The 19,558-nt window shown below is 38.9% G+C and overlaps 1 protein-coding gene across 4 annotated transcripts in view; it reads right to left on the bottom strand.

Annotated features, from left to right (window-relative positions):
• RPS6KB1 (ribosomal protein S6 kinase B1) overlaps positions 1-19,558 on the bottom strand; it is a 187,690-nt gene that overhangs the window by 57,874 nt on the left and 110,258 nt on the right. For 3 of the 4 annotated variants that reach the window (XM_053212670.1, XM_053212669.1, XM_053212671.1), the window contains one exon: positions 17,496-17,739. The exons of the other annotated variant lie outside the window; for it this stretch is intronic. In XM_053212670.1, coding sequence (XP_053068645.1) covers positions 17,511-17,739 — 229 coding nt within the window. In that variant the 3' untranslated portion in view covers positions 17,496-17,510. Of the gene's footprint in view, positions 1-17,495; positions 17,740-19,558 lie in introns of those variants that run through there. 4 annotated transcript variants of the gene reach the window in all.

A 19,558-nucleotide genomic window follows, 5' to 3' on the forward strand; every position in this document is an offset into this window, starting at 1 on the left:
CTGCCCAACAAAGAGAGCCCATAGATTCTCCGGCCAAAGTTGTTCTTCATAATAAGGTAGTCCTTTATTATCCTTTAGCTGAGTGAGGACGTTTCTGTGATGAGGGAGTGTAGGGCAAGCTGAGGGCAAAGTATAGGCTAACAGCACTCCCCACCCCTAGGTGGGATATATGTGACATTCCTCAGGCACTCCTGGCTGTCCAAGGACTAAGGAATGGACAGAAAACAAATGGTTAAACTGATAAGTCTCCACCAGTTTACAAGAAAAAGGCAAGCCCATCCACAGCCTAAAGTCCAGGAACTCCCTACTGTCTTAAAATTAATGCTTTGCTAGAGGGAAAAACAACCGTAGCATGGTGGTGGCTAGGCCTCCAGTAAGCCTTTAGCCATATGAAAGTCTCTTTGGAAACTTCCCTTTTGATTTTACCTCCCCCAAGTCCATGGTATATAACCACCCATTCTACACAACCCCATTGTATCTCTTCCTGCCCAGAGGTCCTGTCCCCATGCTTTAATAAAATTACCTTTTTGTACCAAAGATGTCTTCAAGAATTCTTTCTTGGCTGTCAGCTCTGAAACCCGTGAATCCCCCATCACTCCAAAACCTCATCATCTGTGCTATGGTCAACACCATCTGCTGCACCTGGATTAACACTTTTGGAGAAGTTGGAAGTTCATATATAAGATCACTGAGCAAGCAACTTGGCTTAAAAAGGTAACTCCTTCAACATATCTTTCTTTGACTTATTTGATTTTGATTGGTTTGGGTCAGAAGTACACTCCAGACATCAGGAATTATCCTGCTTGCAGTAAGTATACTACTCTTTCTGGTACACTGTCTTCTCTCAAAAGCATAGATGCATTTTCACAGACACTAACCACCAAGCAAATGATCTCACTAAAACTTGCATGCCTGAATAGGAATGAAGAAAATGACAACTAAAAACTGTGAACCTAAAGTCATAATTCGTAAATACTACAGGGATTCAGCAAAAAAAGAAAAAAAAAATCATGACGTATGAATATCACACAGAGGATTGGTAAAAGCCACAACTACAGAGCAGTAGCTGAGCAAGGTGCAAATGCCTTCAATTTTGATCCTATCTTTCAATTAGGTTGAGTCTGATCAAAAGAAGGGAATGTAGGCCACAATAGGCCCAAAATGGAGTCATTTACCCTCATGACAGCAAAACAAGATTGAACTGAAGTTGCAACCTCTCCCAGGAATGTGACCTTTAGCCAGCCAATCTGGAAATTCCTGATCAATACTAGTGAGGTAATCTGCTTGACAGACCCTTGCCCTCCCCCCAAAGAAAGGTATCTTTACTTAAAACAATCCATTCTTTGTTAGAAAACTTCCTTTTCCACCCCCCGTCTGTCCATAAAAACTTACATTTTTGTACAGCAACTTGGAGCTTCTTTCTATTTGCTAGATGACATGTTGCTTCATAAATCATTGAATAAAGCAAGTTAGATCCTCAAATTTACTCAGTTGAATTTTAACACCATATTAAGGGAAGAAAAATAAAAGAAAAATCAAGAGGAAAAAATATACCAAATAAATTTATTAACAAACTATAACCGGAACACCAGGATTTAAGAAAAATATATTGACATTAATGACCTCATTATTGCCATTACTTGGCACTATCTTCCTGGAATTCAAAATTTTGATACCAAATTCAGAACTAAAAGTGACATTAAATATGTGCAAACTTAAAGCTATAATTTGTTCGGTTATCCAGGAATGAAACTTCAATACTATCATGATATTGTGATTTGTAATAAGAAATGCATATTTTATTTTTATCCCCATCTCTGATACAGGGCTCCTAAAACCCTTGGAATTTCCTAAGTGATGAAAGTGACAAAGGTGTTTTGATATTCTAATATATCCCTTTCAACCACAGCCGAATTTATGTTAATGAGGTGACTTTTGGAAAGCACCTAAGAATAGGGATGGGTTGTTAGGGGAACCAACCACGTGACTGAGGGTTGGAAAGTTCATTTCCACCTCCCTGGCCTCTAGGGAGAAGAGAGGAGCTGGGGATTGAGTTCAATCACCAATGGCCAATGATTTCATCAGTCATGCTGATATAATGAGGCCTCCTTAAAAAAAACCAAAAACATGCGTTCAGAAAGCTTCTGGGTTGGTGAACACGTAAAGAGTCAGGGATAGTGGTGTACTCAGACAGCAATGGAAGCTCCGTGTCTATTTTCCCATACCTTGCCCTATGCATCTCTTCCATTTGACTGTTCCTGAGTTATATTCTTTTACAATAAACTGGTAATCTAGTAAGTAAGATATTTCTGAGTTCTGTGAGCTGCTTTAGCGAATTAATCAAATCCAAGGAGGAGGTTGTTGGAACCTCTGATCTGTAGCTGATCAGAGTGGATTTGAACTGAACATTCTTAGATATTTCAGTTACTAAACAAATTTCTCAGCCACTTTGACTGGACTAGGGTGATAATACACACAGTAGACAGATAACAGGTGACACGCACACTCCCACAAGCATCAGCAGGTTTGCAGCACAAGGCAACTTACTTCCCAGCAAGACTTTTCTCTGAAGCAGGTGTTCTCTGGAGCCATAAAATAGCATCATGATTTTTTTTAGTTAAAAAGGGACTTTTATTAATTTGTTAAATCAAGTATTTTTTAAGTGCCTAGTATGAAGAGGTAAGCTGAATGGCATAGTGGTTTCGGGCCAGGCATCACCACTCTATTATAGAGTACTGTCAGTAAGAACAGAATTTGGGGCATGACAGAACTGGTTTTGAATCCTGGTTCTGCCACACCCTAGCCAAATTCCCTTGAGAAAATTACTTAAACTACTCAAAAAATCAGGGTCCTCAAGGCACAAAATGAGAATACATCGTAGATTTAGGAATTCTTTGAAGATTAAATGAGATAAATCATGAAAAAAGTTCTGTACCATTTCTGGTGCCACCTACAAAGTATTATGCTAGTAATGCTGGCATACAAGTCCTTTTTCTAGGCTAGATGTGGTTATTAATGATGCTTTGCAAAGAAAGAATATATGTATTTAGTACATGATCGTAGAAAAAAATGGCTGGTCATGGAAAAAATTAAGTTTGAGGGGCGCCTGGGTGGCTCAATCGGTTAAGCGGCTGACTTTGGCTCAGGTCATGATCTCATGGCTCGTGAGTTTGAGCCCCACATCAGGTTCTGTACTGACAGTTCAGAGCCTGGAGCCTGCTTCAGATTCTGTGTCTCCGTCTCTCTCGGCCCCTCCCCTGCCCACACTCTGTCTCTGTCTCTAAAAATAAATAAACATTAAAAATATTTTAAAAAGAAAAAAAATTAAGTTTGATTTCTACCTCACTCCTTACTCCAAAATAAATTCCAGGCAGATAAAAGATATAATATTTTTTAAAGTACTAGGAAAAAAGCTTTAAATCTTATTGAAATAGGGAAAGCATTTCTAAGTATGATCCAAAGCCCAGAAAATACCAAAAATAAAATTCATAAATTCTACTGTATAAAAAATTTTTAATATTGTAAAGATTGTGCCTATATATAAAAATATTGTGCACTTAAAATTTTATTAAGAGGGTAGATCTCATGTTAAATGTCCTTCCAACAATTTTTTAAAAATCTGCATAATTAAAAACCATCATAAGCAAAGGAAAAATGAAAAACTAGGAATAATTTGCAACACATTACAGAGACAGAATTTCTTTAAAGAGCCCTAACAAATCAATAAAAAGATATGATGGGGTTTTGGGGTGATGACGGGGGTTCGGAGCCAACAGCCAAGAAAGAATTCTTGAAGATGTCTATGGTGCAAAAAGGTGAATTTATTAAAGCATGGGGACAGGACCCGTGGGCAGAAAGATGTGTAACTGATTTTATACCTTCAGGTTGGGAAAGAGTTAGGGATAGATTAAGTCTCTAAGGTATTTTGGAAGCGAGGTTTTCTGGACCTTGAGGGGCTAGGTGTTGTTAGGAAAACGCCAGTTATTACCATTTAGTAAAACCTCAGTCATGAGACCCTTCAGATGTGTATCAAGGGGCCACAAGCTTGGAGCATGATTGCCAGCATGTATCTTGAGGTAGTTGAAATAAAGGAAGTTTCCAAAGGAATTTTTATATGTTAAAGTTGACTTACAGGATCCTGGGGGGTCAGGATAATGTTAAATCAAGATTCCCTTTTGCCCATTGCAAAGTGTCATCACAGCTGCTGATTGTGGCAGAGGGAGGTCACTCTGCCTGTTTCAAGGACTTGTCAATGGGCTGTAGGCAGTAAGGGGATTTAATTTTTCTTTTTCTTTTTTTTTTCTAATGTTTATTTACTTTTTAGAGACAGAGGCAGAGTGCAAGCAGGGGAGGGAAAGAGAGAGAGGGAAACACAGAATCTGAAACAAGCTCCAGGCTCTAGGCTCTGAGCTGTCAGCACAGACACCTATGCGGGGCTGGAACCCACAAACCATGGGGTCATGACCTGAGCCGAAGTTGGTCACTTAACCAACTGAGCCACCCAGGCCACCCTGGAATTTAATGTTTCATTTGCCTTAGTTTCCCACATCACCATGGTAAGCACTTAAACCCCTTTCCTTTGTTCTTGGATAGCCAGGAGTGTCCGAGGAACATCACACATATCCCACTTGAGGGTGGGGGGGTGCTGTTAGCGTGTACTTTGCCCTCAGCTTGCCACAACCTCCCTCATCAGAAGGACCAGCAATCTAGCAGAAAAAACAATATGAACAGACAATTCATTGAGAAGGAAAATGAATGACTTAAAAATTTGAAAAGATGCTCAAATTCTCTCATAATAAAAGAAATGCCCATTTAAACTACACTTGAGGGGCACCTGGGTGGCTCAGTTGGTTGGGCACCAGACTTCAACTCAGGTCATGATCCCATGGTTTGTGAGTTTGAGCCCTGCATCAGGCTCTGTGCTGAAAGCTTGGAGCCTGGAGCCTGCTTCAGATTCTGTGTCTCCCTCTCCCTCTCTGCCACTCCCCTGCTCATGCTCTGTCTCTCTCTTTCTCTCTCAAAAAATGAATAAACATAAAAAAAAAACAAGCCTACAATTGAGATATCATTTTTTTCACCTAGAAGACTGACAAAAAAAAAAAAAAGCAAACAAGTTGATTTCACACTATATAAGTAATATGAGAAAATAGGGAATGATAGTTGATGTAACTCTATGGAGCCATTGTGAAATATCTAAAAAAACTACACATGCATAAATCCTTTGAGCCAACATCCACTTCTAGGAATTTGTCCTTTAAATATATTTTCACCATATACATAACATGCATAACATATGTACAGATATTCAGTGTGCTATTATTTGTAATAATGAAACACTGAAGACTGATTAAATAAATTGTGGCAGATGTTATAAAACAGAATACTATCTGGCATTAAAAGAGAAGAGAAGGCTCTACATATACAAACGTTCCTTTATCTATTACTGTGTAATAATCCACCCCAAAACTTAGTGACTTAGAGCAATTTATAATCTCTCATAGTTCTACAGGTTGATTTGCTCAACCAGAGAATTCTCTTTTGGAGTCTTTCATGAGATTGCAATAAGAGACTAGGACTGGAGTCATCTGAAGGTTCAACTGAGTTGCATGTCCAGTATATGGTTTCTTCACTCGTGTTTTGTGTCTTAATTAGAATAGATGGAACAGCTGAGAAGTAGCCAAGAATCAATCAATCTCTCTGTCTCTCTGTCTCTCTTTCTCCATGCAGACTTTCCATAGGACTAACTTGGGCTTTCTCACATTACAGTGATCTCTGGGTACTTGGACTTCTTTTTTTTTTAATTTTTTAAATATTTATTTATTTATTGAGAGAGAGAGAGAGACACACACAGCATGAGTGGGGGAGGGGCAGAGAGAGAGGGAGGCACAGAATCTGAAACAGACTGTCAGCATAGAGCCTGATGTGGGGCTTGAACCCACAAGCTATGAGATCATGATTTGAGAGGCAGTCAGACATCTAACCAACTGAGCCACCCAGGTGCCCCTAAACAATTATTTTTAAAAATTCTTCCTCCAAAAAGGCACAGGATTTTTCATTAGAAATAGTATAAAATGTCATGTTTCACTATTAAGTCAGATATGTATGAATGAGAAGGAGGAAAGGAAGGAGTGAGTGTGGAAAGGAAAGAAACTTTCTGTTTTTACGAAGTACTTTTATGAAAGTACTGGAGTTACAAAGCCAGATGTTTTATTTGGTGTGACTGTGAATAATTTCTTAATTTTGAACAACACTAAGACTTATTTATAAATTATTGGCATCTCAGTTAATATTACTAATTTCAGAGGTATTAAAAAAACAGGTATTAAGAATAATTTTCCATGAGTTGTCAGATAACTGCAACAGAACAGTAAAGACATTGAGCTGATTTCAAATAATACTCATTTTCAACAACTATATTTTGGGTCCATGTGATAGTTTCCTGTTCAGGAGGACATAATTAAGTTTCTGAAAAATAAATTAAGAGGCTGAATTCTTTGTGATTTTTTTTCTGAAATGCAATAAAATATTGCAATAAAACACAAGATTGCTAGATTCAGCAATATGGCTGAATAAGATGTCCCTTGTTTATATCCCTCCCCCAAAAAAGAACAATTTGGCATCCATCCTTGGACAAAAGTGTCTTTATGGACGTTGTGGGACTAAGCACCACATGCTGAGGGATCTAGAAGAATCTCACCCACCTATGAATCAGGTTATAGGTATACAGGCCTCACACCCAGCTATGGACCCTACAGTGGCCAATGAACTAACTCCAGTCCCTCTCAGCTGTTGTAAGTTTGGACAATTGGAAAAAGGGCAGTTAGTAAAAATTGGAGGAGGTGACTGCTATTTCAAATGTGAAGACAGCAACATAAGGCTTTAGGGAACATGAAAAATCAAGGAAACATGAGGCCACCAAAGATCACAATAACCCTTCAGTAACTGATCCCAACTACATGGATATCTGTGACTAACCCAAAAAAGAATTCAAAATAGCTGTTTTAAGGAAACTCTATTAGCTACAAGAAAGCATTGGCAATTCCACAAAATCAGGCAAACAATACATGGACAAAATGAGAGGTTTAACAAAGAGATAGAAATCATAAAAGAAATAAAAACAGTAATTCTGGAACTGAACAATATAATGAATGAAATGAAAAAAATGCAATAGCACCAACATCAGAACAGATCAAACAGAAAAATGAACCTTTGAATTAGAAGACAAAGAAATTAAAATTACCCAGTCAGAGAAGAATAAACAAAAAAGAATGAAAAATAATGAAGAAAACCTATGTGATCTATAGAATACCATCAAAAGAAACAATCTGCAAATTATTGTAGTTCCAAATGGAGAAAAGAGGAACAAAGGACAGAAAGGGGTAGAAAGCTTATTTAAAGAAGTAATGTCTGAGAATTTACCAAATTTGGGGAGAGATTTGGATATCCAAGTTCATGAATTTCATAGGTCCCCCCAAAACTCAACTTAAAGGTCTTCTCTAAGACACATTACAATAAAACTCAAAAATCAAAGACAAAGAAAATCTTAAAAGCAGCAAGAAAAATGCCTGTAATGTACAAGGGAACCCTCATAAGGCTATCAGCAGATTTCTCAGCAGAAATTTACAGGCCAGGGCAGAGTAGGATGATATATTTAAAATGCTTTAAGCATTTTTAAGCATTAAGGGAAAAAAACTGCCTACCAACAATACTCTATTCAGCAAAACTGTCCTTCACAATGAAGGAAAGATAAAGATTTTTAACTACCTGCGTCTTGGTTTTGGCTCAGATCATGATCTCATGGTTCATGAGTTCCAGCCTCAAGTTGGGCTCTGCGCTGACAGTGCAGAGCCTGCACTCTGCCCTTCCCCTGCTCGTGCTCTGTCTCTCACTCTCAAAATAAATAAACCTAAGAAAAAAAAAGGACACACATAGGCTTAAAGAGGTGGAAAAATATATTCCATGCAAGTGGAAACTGAAAGAGAGACAGGAAAGCTATATTTATATCACACAAAATAGACTTTAAGCCAAAAACTGTAACAAGGGATAAAGAAGCTCATTATATAATGACAAATGGTTCAACTCATCGAGAGAGTATAACAGTCATAAACAGGGGCATCTGTTAAGCACCCAACTCTTGATTTCGGATTGGGTCATGATCTCACCGTTCATGAAATTGAGTCCTGTGTTGGGCTCTGTGCTGACAGCACTGAGCCTGCTTGGGATTCTCTCTCACCCCCTCTCTCTCTCTGCCCCTCCCCTGACTGCATGCACGCTCTCTCTCTATCTCAATAAATAAACTTTAAAAAAAAGCATAAACATATATTCCCCAAACATCAGAACACATACATATATTAAGCAAATACTAACATAATTGAAGGGAGAAACAGACAATGAAACAATAATAGGAGAGGATTTCAATGCCTCTCAACAATGGTAGATCATCCAGACAGAAAATCAGTAAGGAAATGTTGGATCTAAACTAAACCTTAGACAAATGGACCTAATATATATACAACATTCCATCCAAAGGCAGCAGAATACATTCTTCTTCTTTTTTTTAATGTTTATTTATTTTTGAGAGACAGAAAGAGAGACAGAGTGTGCACAGGGGAAGAGCAGAGAGACAGGGAGACACAGAATCCTAAGCAGGCTCCAGGTTCCAAGCTCTGAGCTGTCAGCACAGAGCCTGACACAGGGCTTGAAACCATGAACTGTGAGATCATGACCTGAACCAAAGTCGGATGCTCAACCAACTGAGCCACCCAGGTGCCCCCAAGAATACATGGTTCTTAAGTGCACGCGAAACATTCTCCAGGATGGATTATGTGATATAACACAAACAAGTCTTAACAAATTTAAGAAGAGTAAAATCATACTAAGTATCTCTTCTGACCACAATGGTATAAAACTAGAAATCAATTAACAAAGAGAAAAATTTATAGCAATAAAGAAAACATTTTTTAAAAATCTCAAACAGAGGCACCTGGGTGGCTCAATCAGTTGAGCGTCCGACTTCAGCTCAGGTCATGAGCTCACGTGACTTCGAGCCCCGTGTTGGGCTCTGTGCTGACAGCTCAGAGCCTGGAGCCCGCTTCAGATTCTGTGTCTCCTCCTCTCTCTGCCCCTCCCCTGCTCATGCTCTGTCTCTCTCTGTCTCAAAAATAAAAACATTAAAAAAAATTTTTTTTAAATCTCAAACAACCCAATTTTACATCTTAAGTAACTACAAAAACACACTGTCCAAAGTTAGCAGAAAAAAAGGAAACAACAAATTAATAGCAGAAATAGAGACCAGAAAAACAATTTAAAAGATCAACAAACTAGAGAGGTGCATTTTGAAAGTATAAACAAAATTGAAAAACTTCTAGTAGACTAAGAAAAACAGAAGACTCAATTAAATAAAATCAGAAATGTAAGAGGAGATATTATAGCTAATACCACCGAAAGACAGTGGACCATAAGAGACTACCATGAACAATTATATATCAACAAATTGGATAACCAAAAATAAATGGACAAATTCCTCGAAATGTAAAACCTACCAAGACTGATCTTTAGAAATAGAAAATCTGAACAGACTAATAATGAGTAAGATGACTGACACAGTAATCAAAAATCTTCCAATAAGAAAAGTCCAGAACCAGATGGTGTCTCTGGTAAATTCCACCAAACATTAGAGAAGAGTTAAAGCCAATCCTTCTCAAACTCTTCAAAAAATTGAAGAGGTGGAAAGACTCCAAAATTCACTTTACAAGAACAGCACTACCCTTCTACCAAAGTCAGCTAAGGATACCACACACAAAAAAGGAAATTATAGGCAAATATCCCTAATGAATACAGATACAAAAATTCTCAACAAAATATTGGCAAACTGAATTCAGCAGCATATAAAAGGATCATATACACCATGATCAAGAAGGACTTATCCCAGGGTGTAAGGATGGTTCAACATAGGCAAATCAATAAATATGATTTCACTAGTAGAATGAAAGAAAAATCATATGATAATAGTCATAGCTGCACAAAAAGCATTTGGAAAAATCCAATATCCTTTCATGATAAAATTTCTCAATAAACTGGGTATAAAAAGAATGTACCTCAATGTAATAAAGGCCATATATGATAAGCCCACAGCTAACATCATACTCAGCAGTGAATCACTGAAAGCTTTTCATTCAAGATCAGAAACAGCACAAGGGTGCCCACTCTCACCACTTGTATCCAACACAGTATTGGAAGTCCTACGCAGAATAGTGGTTACCAGAGGCTGGGGCTGGGAAATGAGATATTGGTAAAAAGTACAAACTTTCAGTTGTAAAATGAGTAAGATCTGGGAATCTAATGTACAGCATGGTGATTTTAGTTAAAAATACTGTAATATATATTTGAAAGTTGCTAAGAGTAGAACTTCAATATTCTACTCACAAAAAAGAAATGTTAATTATGTGAGATGATGGAAGAGTTAACTATCCTACTGTGGTAATCATTTTGTAATATGTAAGTATATCAAGTTAACAAATTGTACACCTTAAACTTACACAACTTAATTACAGCTCAATAAAGCTGGAAAAAATACGAGATTGCCAAGACTGACACTGGCTTTTGAAAAAATGCTAATAATTTTTCAGTTGCTAAGAGGTTTTTCTAATACATACAAAATACTCCTACTATTCTTAAAAGATATTTTGAAGATCTAAAGACAGAACTTTAATTGTAGCTTTTATGCAATGTTGCCATTATTTTTCATGATGCTATTGCCAAAAAGTAGGATAGAGCATATGACTGCTATAAACTGCCTGTGAATCTGCTTGCAACAGAATTTAGAAGAAGAAATGATAAATGTGTGCCACTTAAAGTAAGCGTATTGTTTAAGAAAACTGCAGTGCTTTATGACAAAATGGATGCACTGAAATAAGAAAGTTTTAAGTTAAATGGAAAAATAGCCTCTCCTAGATGCCTTCATTCAGTAGTCCATATTTGCTGTTTTTTGTGTGTGTCCAGCATCCTTGCCTTCCCTCTGTCAGTAGCTCAATATTCCTTTGGGTGAAATTCCATGTTGTGTGTTTTGTTAATGTGTGGACTATCCCTGCCACACATGTCCCACTGCTGAGGCTTTCTATGGAAACAGAGGAACACCAGATCTTTTCTCCAGCTGCCCTTTGGTGTCACTAGGGAGAAGACACATGGCCTAACTCAAACCATAAAATGCTCTCTGCTAGAATTTTGCATCTTGAGTGTCTGAACCAAAGGCTAGGGGCATTTGGGAATCAGACTGCTCCCAGCAGCAGTAGCATGGTGCTAAAACTGTATCTCCATGTCTCCCCTGTATTCAGCCTTTCTTCAAAGCCCTCCGGGCTTCTGTCAGTTTAATGAGTCCTTAATGTCTACCTGTATGATTTTTTTTATTAAAGTATAGATGACATACAATGTAATATTAGTTTCAGGTGTATAACATAGTGATCAGACAATCCTATATATATGCTCACCGCAAATGTAGTTACTACCTATCATCATTCAGTGTTATTACAATATTATTGATTATATTCCCCATGTTTTATTTTTCATTCTCATGACTAATTGACTGACTTATTTATTTTAATTCCAGGATAATTAACACACAGTGTTCTATTCATTTCAGGTGTACAATATAGTGATTCAACAATTCTATACATTACCCAATGCTCATTACAAGAAATGTACTCTTTTTTTTTAACGTTTATTTATTTTTCAGACAGAGAGAGACAGAGCATGAACGGGGGAGGGTCAGAGAGAGGGAGACACAGAATCTGAAACAGGCTCCGGGCTCTGAGCTGTCAGCACAGGGGCCCGATGCGGGGCTCGAACTCACGGACCGCGAGATCGTGACCTGAGCCGAAGTCGACGCTCAACCGACTGAGCCACCCAGGCGCCCCAAGAAATGTACTCTTAATCCCCTTCACCTATTTCATCCACCCCTCATCCATCCCCTCTGGTAACCATCAGTTCGTTCTCTATAGTTAAGAATCTGTTTCTTTGTCTGTCTCTTTTTTCTTTGTTCATTTGCTTTGTTTCTTAAATTCCACGAATAAGGGAGCCTAGGTGGCTCAGTGGGTTAACTGTCTGACTTCGGCCTTGGTCATGATCTTGCAGTTTGTGGGTTCAAGCCCCACATCAGGCTCTGTGCTGACAGCTCAAAGTCTAAAGCCTCCTTCGGATTCTGTGTCTCCCTCTCTCTCTGCCCCTCCCCCACTTGTGTGCTCGCTCTCTCTCTCTCTCTCTCTCTCAAAAATAAATAAACATTAAAACAAAAAAAAATTTTTAATGTTTTTATTTATTTTTGAGACAGAGAGAGACAGAGCATGAGCAGGGGAGGGGCAGAGAGACAGAGGGAGACACAGAATCCGAAGGAGGCTCCAGGCTCCGAGCTGTCAGCACAGAGCCTGAGGCGGGGTTTGAACCCACAAGCCATGACATCCTGACCTGAGCTGAAGTCGGATGTTTAACTCACTGAGCCACTCAGGCACCCCTAAAACAAAAAATTTTTTTAAATTAAAGGTACAGACTTCTTCCTTATAGTCCAAAATGGAGCTCCAGCCATCACATATATGATGTGAAAAGGGAAGAGCCATATGCTTCCACCCTTTAAGGATAAGTGCAGGAGGTAGCATATGTTATTTCTGCTTATATTTCATTAATGAGAAGTTAGTCACAAGGCCAGATCTAACTGCAAGGGAGGCTGGGAAACGTGGTCTTTATTCTGGTAGGCAGTGCTGAGTAAAAAGAAAAGAACAGAAATTAAGTAACAACTAGCACTCTCTTTCAGACACCTTCCATAAATTACTTTTATACCTACGATCATCAGAGATGGTTTTTATTATTTCCTTTTTTTTAAATTAAGTTCCATTTTTTCTTTTTAAATGTTTATTTATTTTGAGAGAGCATGCGCAAGTGTGCATGATGCGTGTGCATGAGCATGAACAGGGGAGGGACAAAGAGAGAGGAAGAGAGAGAATCCCAAGCAGGTTTTGTACTGTCAGCGAAGAGCAGACTTCGTACTGGGGCTCAATGTGAGGCTTGATTTGATAAGCTGTGAGATCATGATCTGAACCAAAATCAAGAGTCAGATGCTTAACTAACTGAGCGACCCAGCTGCTCTGGTTTTTATTATTTGCAGTCAAGAATCATGTTTGGTTCAGTAAGGAAATCCTGAATGGAATGACTCAAGGAAGCCATATAATGTTGCAGGTTCTAGCATCACTATGCAATTCAAAGTGTAAATCAGAAACCTGGGAGTCATCCAAATCTTTTCTTTTTCTTCCATATGTAATCAACCACTCAATCCTCTTCATTCTTTCATAAGTCTCTTTCATAATTCTCAGTTCCACCCCTTCCCTTCATTCCCACATCATTGCCTTAGATTAAGCCTTTGTCATTTTTATACCTGTATACCTCCAAGTCCACAGTTCTCCTGTGGAATGCTCTTTCTAAAATCTAAGTCTGCATAATACTTCTTCAAGGTCCCTGCCTCAATTAATTCTTCTTCTTCTTTTTAAATGTTTATTTTTGACAGAGAGAGAGAGAAAGAGAGAGAGAGAGAGAGCATGCATGTACACATGAGCGGGGAAGGGGCAGAGAGAGACGGAGACAGAGGATCCAAAGTGGGCTCCCCGCTTAGAGCCAAGAGTCTGATGTGGGGCTCAAACTCACCAACTGTGAGATCATGACCTGATCCAAAGTCGGGTCTTAACCGACGGAGTCACCCAGGTGCCCCTTCAATGGATTCTTCTTAAGAACAAAACCCAAACTCTCTTGTATGATATACAAAGCCCTTCAGCATGTGGCACTTTTAATTTCATCTCTAGACATTCCCCACTATACATAACCTATGCAGCTGGTGCTTTGGTTATTTCCTCATTTCTCAGATAGGGTTGCTTTGATGAAGACCCATCCTTGCTTACATGTTATATTTAGGTTATCTGGAGCTACAAGTGTGGTTCAGTGTGACAGGGAAGGAGAATGCAGGGCACCATGCTGTCTAGACAGATTAGAGACTAACATTGTCATCTTTTAAGGGATATTTTATAAATAGGAGATGCATCCTAGTGATTAAATTATTATTCATACTAATTTCTGTTCCCAGCCCCAAATACTGTGCCAGGCACAGAAAAAAACTTAACACTAGTAAAATTATAGGTTGCTAGAAATCTTAGATATGATAGTAGATGATCATATTCTCTCATCCACATACATTTCAGCATTCAGTAATTTTACCCAAGGTAAGCCATCTGTATGAACTCAAATCACTACAACCTAGTATACTCATAAATTACAGATAAATATATGAGAGCCATTTTGGCTTTGTCAAAGCAAACCATATCAAAAGAAAGCACCATATACAGATATCAATTAAATGGGCAATGTAATAGCAAATCATTACACTCTGACAAAAGAGAAGAAAATGAATTAAAATACACAAATAACATTAATGATAAATATGAAATTAAACACTTTTCTCATCAGGGTGATACTGAGTAAAATGAAATGATGGAATAAAGACATTTACTGCATAAATTTCTACAATGGGATGAATTCATATATGTAATATAAAGTCAGATGGAGTGGGATTAAACTGAAAGGCAATACTTGAATTAAACATAATACAGAAACTTCTGTGGAAAGATCCTTATAGGAATGGAATACTGAGCATGTTATAGACACTCATTGGGCTGGACAATTACCTGTCTAAGATGACTTAATTATGCTTCTGCCTAGAGGCCTGAGGCTCAGTTGATGACTTCTATGCTGGGATTTTATTGTTCTATTGAAAAAAATATAAAACCTATATAACTTTCAATTTAAATTTCTTATGAGGCAGAGAGTAGAATGCATCCATGTAAAGATCAAATTGTTGATTTACAGATGTGAGACCAATATATTACCTGGATTTTATGGAATTCAGGTTCTATGTGGCCTTTATAGAATATTTCTCTATGAAATGCCTGATATTAAAAGAATTATAAATTTGATGGTTCTTATTAATCCAGTACTTCCTTCACTTAAAGTATACTACATTGTGTTAATATAGTAGCACATATAAATTATTTAGGTTGGTCTTTTACACTCAAACATGAATTCTCTTTTTTTTTTTTTTTTTTTTTTGAGAGAGAGAGAGAGAGTTCAAGCAGAGGAGGGGCAGAGAGAGAGAGAGAGAGAGAGAGAGGGAGAGGAAGACCAAGGATCAGAGGCAGACTCCATGCTGACAACAGAGAGCCTGATGCGGGGATCCGACTCACGAACCCTGAGATCATGACCTGAGCGGAAGTCAGTTGTATAACCAACTGAGTCACCCAGGTGTCCCCAAACATGAAATCATTAATTTACAAACCTCACTTTTCAATAAGGCTATGGGAGTGTATGGGGTAAAATCAGAATTCTCCATTATTCATTCCATTTATACAACTATTTGACGCATGCTAGTAGGTAATTATTTGCAAGTCAATTTCAGATGAAAAAATATTCTTAATCACTGCATTGCTATAAACAATGAAAATAGCAAAAAGTCAAAAGAAATAAAAAACATTTTATGAGCATTTATTTATAGTATTAAAATGCTAGTACAAATGGGTCTGTTTAAGAATCATAAAAATGAGGGGCGCCTGGGTGGATCAGTTGGTTAGGCAACCATCTTCAGCTCAGGTCATGCTGTCACGGTTGGAGGGTTCAAGCCCCGCGTCGGGCTCTGTGCTGACAGCTCAGAGCCTGGAGCCTGCTTCTGTGTCTCCCCTCTCTCTGCCCCTCCCCTGCTCACGCTCTATGTCTCTCTGTCTCTCAATAATAAGTAAACGTTAAAAAAAATTTTTTTAAAGAATCATAAAAATGATATATACACAGTTCATAGAAAAAGAATATACCAAAAATCATTCAAAATATTTCAAGCATGAAATAGCATTGTGGTATGTTTCTTCTCAGTCATATATGTTTTTACATAAATATCATGGAAATACTCTTTACAGATGTGATTAAGATTCAAGAACCAAGAAATATGTTTGTTCAATTAATTAATTCATTCACAAGCATAAACTTGTAATTGCCTCCCCCACCTCAATACATACAAAATGTGTGTCTGAGCTATATTTCTTCACTATACTTTGTTCTCTTGCCCTCTGAAAATTGTCTCTTGTTTATTCCTTCAGAACTAGCTCCTCAGCTTCTCAGAACAAATGTATTTCATCAGCAATTTTAAGTTCCACCCTCTCCACTCTAGGCTCTTTCCAGCTGCTGACCTTGACAGAGAGCTGAGAGAAGAGGGTGCATTGCTACTTCTTCTTCTGCAGTAGGCAACAATGGCTAGAAGCTGATGAGATGAACTTGTTACACCAAGTTAAAGGTTCAGAAGTTTCAAGCAAGTGCAGGGCAAAAGGACAAAATTATTTTCTTTCATCTTCTTATGGACAGCTCTAAGAGCTTTTGAGAGTATAAGAAGGTTTTGGGGGGGCGCCTGGGTGGCTCAGTCAGTTAAGCATCTGACTCTTGGTTTCAGTGCATGATCTCAGGGTCCTGAGATTGAGCCCTGTGGGGCTTGGTGCTTGAGCACACAGCCTGCTTGGGATTTTCTCTCTTCCTCTGCCCCCTCCCCTACTCACACACGTGGGTGTGTGCACGCTCTCTCTCTCATAATTAAAAAAATAAATTCTTAAAAAAAAACAGGTTTTTTACACCCTTTGACTTTTTTTTTTATGCTCATTTGAGACAGAGGAGAGTACGTGCACGCCCACGTCCACATGAGCAGGGGAAGGGCAGAGAAAGAAGGGTACAGAGGATTCAAAAGCTGACTTTGCACTGACAGCCACGAGCCTGATGTGGGGCTCGAACTCCCCAAACCATGAGATCATGACCTGAGCCGAAGTCAGATGCTCAACCAGGTGCCCCTCCACCCTTTGAATTCCATAAATGATGCTCCACTTAAGTGTCTCTGAGAGCTAGGTTCACTGGAAGACACCAAGCTGTTGTTGCATTCTAGCAACTAGTAATTGTTACTAATCACAATTAATATAGAAATGTTGGAAAAGTTTACTTTATGTGCTTATGTATATAACCAGTTCATTGAAGAGTTTCACCTCAGGGGTACAAATCTGAAACTGTTTTTTCTCTCATTGGCCCAACTGTGCTATGTTGAATCTCTTTCTTCCTTTCAACATCTTGGGCAGATTCTATAACTTTCTGATCCTTTTTGAAATATTGAAAGTCTAGCCCTTAAAAAACAAAAACAACAACAAAAAAAACCTAGGTCTGGTAAAACCTTCAAACTTAAGTGTTGTATTTAAGAAACATGCAATATTTGGGACATACTTATAGTAAAAAATTATTCCTTATGTATCTGAAATTCAAATTTAAATTGGATGTCCTGTATTTTTATTTGCACATCTGGCAACCCTAATTTTGACTTCGTTTCTTCTTTACCCCCTTCCTTCCCAGGGCAGGCTTGACCCAAAACTGGAAGGATGTGGAGTGGGAAGGACCCATCATCTGTTTTACTTCTCTCTCCTCACCTTTCTGGTCCTACTCACCAGCTGCTGGAAGTGGCAGAAAGGGTGAAAAAGGCAAACATCTCTTTCTCTAACTGGGGATGGAAGTAGCTTGTCATTATTTCTCTGGTAAATGCTAACTGGCCAAGGATACTGTGTCGTCCAAGGATGCTGTGTCGTCCAAGAACTAGATGCTACAACAGGGTTAGGCATATGAGACACCAAGGAGTAAAGCCTGAAAAAGATAAAGGATAGGGTGGGGGAAACAGAATTGGGACAGGGAAAACCTCAGACTGCGATGAAGGTCTGATAAAGTCTCAACTAACCTATGAGGAGCTCTGGAGCAATGATTGCATACTAGAGGAATCTTGCACCAGGCAGAAGCAGCCAGGCCTTACTACTCCTGCTGTGTTGTCGCTGACCAGGGGCTACCCAGTAAAAGCATAGGCCCAGCTCAAATTCTGCATCTAATCCTGGAGATATTGCAGTGGCAACTAACTGCACTCCCTGTAGTCGAAAAGCAAGTTCTTTCTTGAATGGAGATCTGAGTAGCTCACCACCATGACCACCAAAGTTATCTTCTGTGTGGCAGACGTCCAACTGCCCACTTCTTTCTAAGGCTACTATATGGGTTTCTTTGGAGATCTTGATGGGGCCTCACCACAACTTAGTTCTCAGTCTTGAGAGGTCTGGTTCCAGCTTCACTTCTGCCGCCTCTGTCCTCACCTCCTTCAGCCTCTTGCTGTTGGGGTACCTTCAGCCAATGAGTAACTCAGTTGGACAGGTAGCTGCCTCCATAGCTCCCCAACCCTTGGGAAATGCTCACATTCCTAATCTGATACAGGAGAATGTAGGCTGCTCCACGAAGCCCAGTCTCTCTCTCTCTCTTCATTTCTCTCATAGTTACTCTTCCTCTGCTCAGACAGGCACAGGTGATAGGTCAGGGGTGTCACCTAAACAGATGTGTGGACATCTGTGATACTAAAATGCCAGTCACCCCTGCTTGCAATACCTCTCTGAAAACACAGTTTATAAGAGATTCTCTACTTGATTGCTGTGGGGAAGAGCAGGACTCACTTCATGAACACTGCACTCCCCAGAGGCTCATGGCTCTTTTTTCCTGTGGTGCTCAGTAGACCACAGATGTACTTTCTTGAATGAGTGACAAAAGAGTAGAGTTCGAGAACACACTTCAGGATTGTACATAACCTAGGTGTAAATTTGTATGAAAGTTATTCTTTTTTTAATGTTTATTTATTGTTGAGAGAGTACAAGAGAGGGAGGGATAGAGAGAGAGGGACAGAGGATCTGAAGCAGGCTCTGTGCTGACAGCAGCGAGCACAATGTGGGGCTGGAACTCACGAACTACAAGATCATACCTGAGCTGAAGTCAAATGCCCAAACAACTGAGCTACTCAGGTACCCTTGAAAGTCATTCTTTGTGCAAATTGTAGCAGGAAAAAAAGAATAGAAAACTACGGGTTTAGAGACAATATACATAAATAGACTAGAGAAACAACTGAAAATGAAGATCACAAGTATCTTCTTAAGCTTTTGGGGAACAGATAAGCAAAAGTAGTTAATCAGTATAGAGGACATTTGTAATTTGCCTCTCCAGCATTTATTGTTTCTTTTACAAGTCACAGCTTAGTATTATAGCATATAGCTGCATAGGTTATATACTGAAAAACTCCAAGAGGGTGCCAATCACATTGTGGACTGTGTGAATGATGGACCCTTGGGAGTTGTGCAGTGCACAGCCCTGCACAATATTCAAAGTAGACCTGATCACAGCCCTTATTTTCCTTTGTGATTCACTGCTCACTGTCACATTCAATGTTACCTAATTAGATACTACTCCTGGGCCTAGAGTTAAAGCACATAACCAGGCCTAATGCATCCCATTCCCCTGGCCAATGGTGGGCACATGAACTAAACCTAAACTAGTCCAATCACAGTGGATCTCAGGACCCTTGACAGGAATGTACATTCTCATGACATAATTTTCCAAATGAAAACCTTGACTTTTTTTCAGTAAACTAATAGCACCTAAT

The sequence above is a fragment of the Acinonyx jubatus genome, chromosome E1, assembly GCF_027475565.1.
Source record: "Acinonyx jubatus isolate Ajub_Pintada_27869175 chromosome E1, VMU_Ajub_asm_v1.0, whole genome shotgun sequence".
Taxonomy (NCBI): Eukaryota; Metazoa; Chordata; class Mammalia; order Carnivora; family Felidae; genus Acinonyx; species Acinonyx jubatus.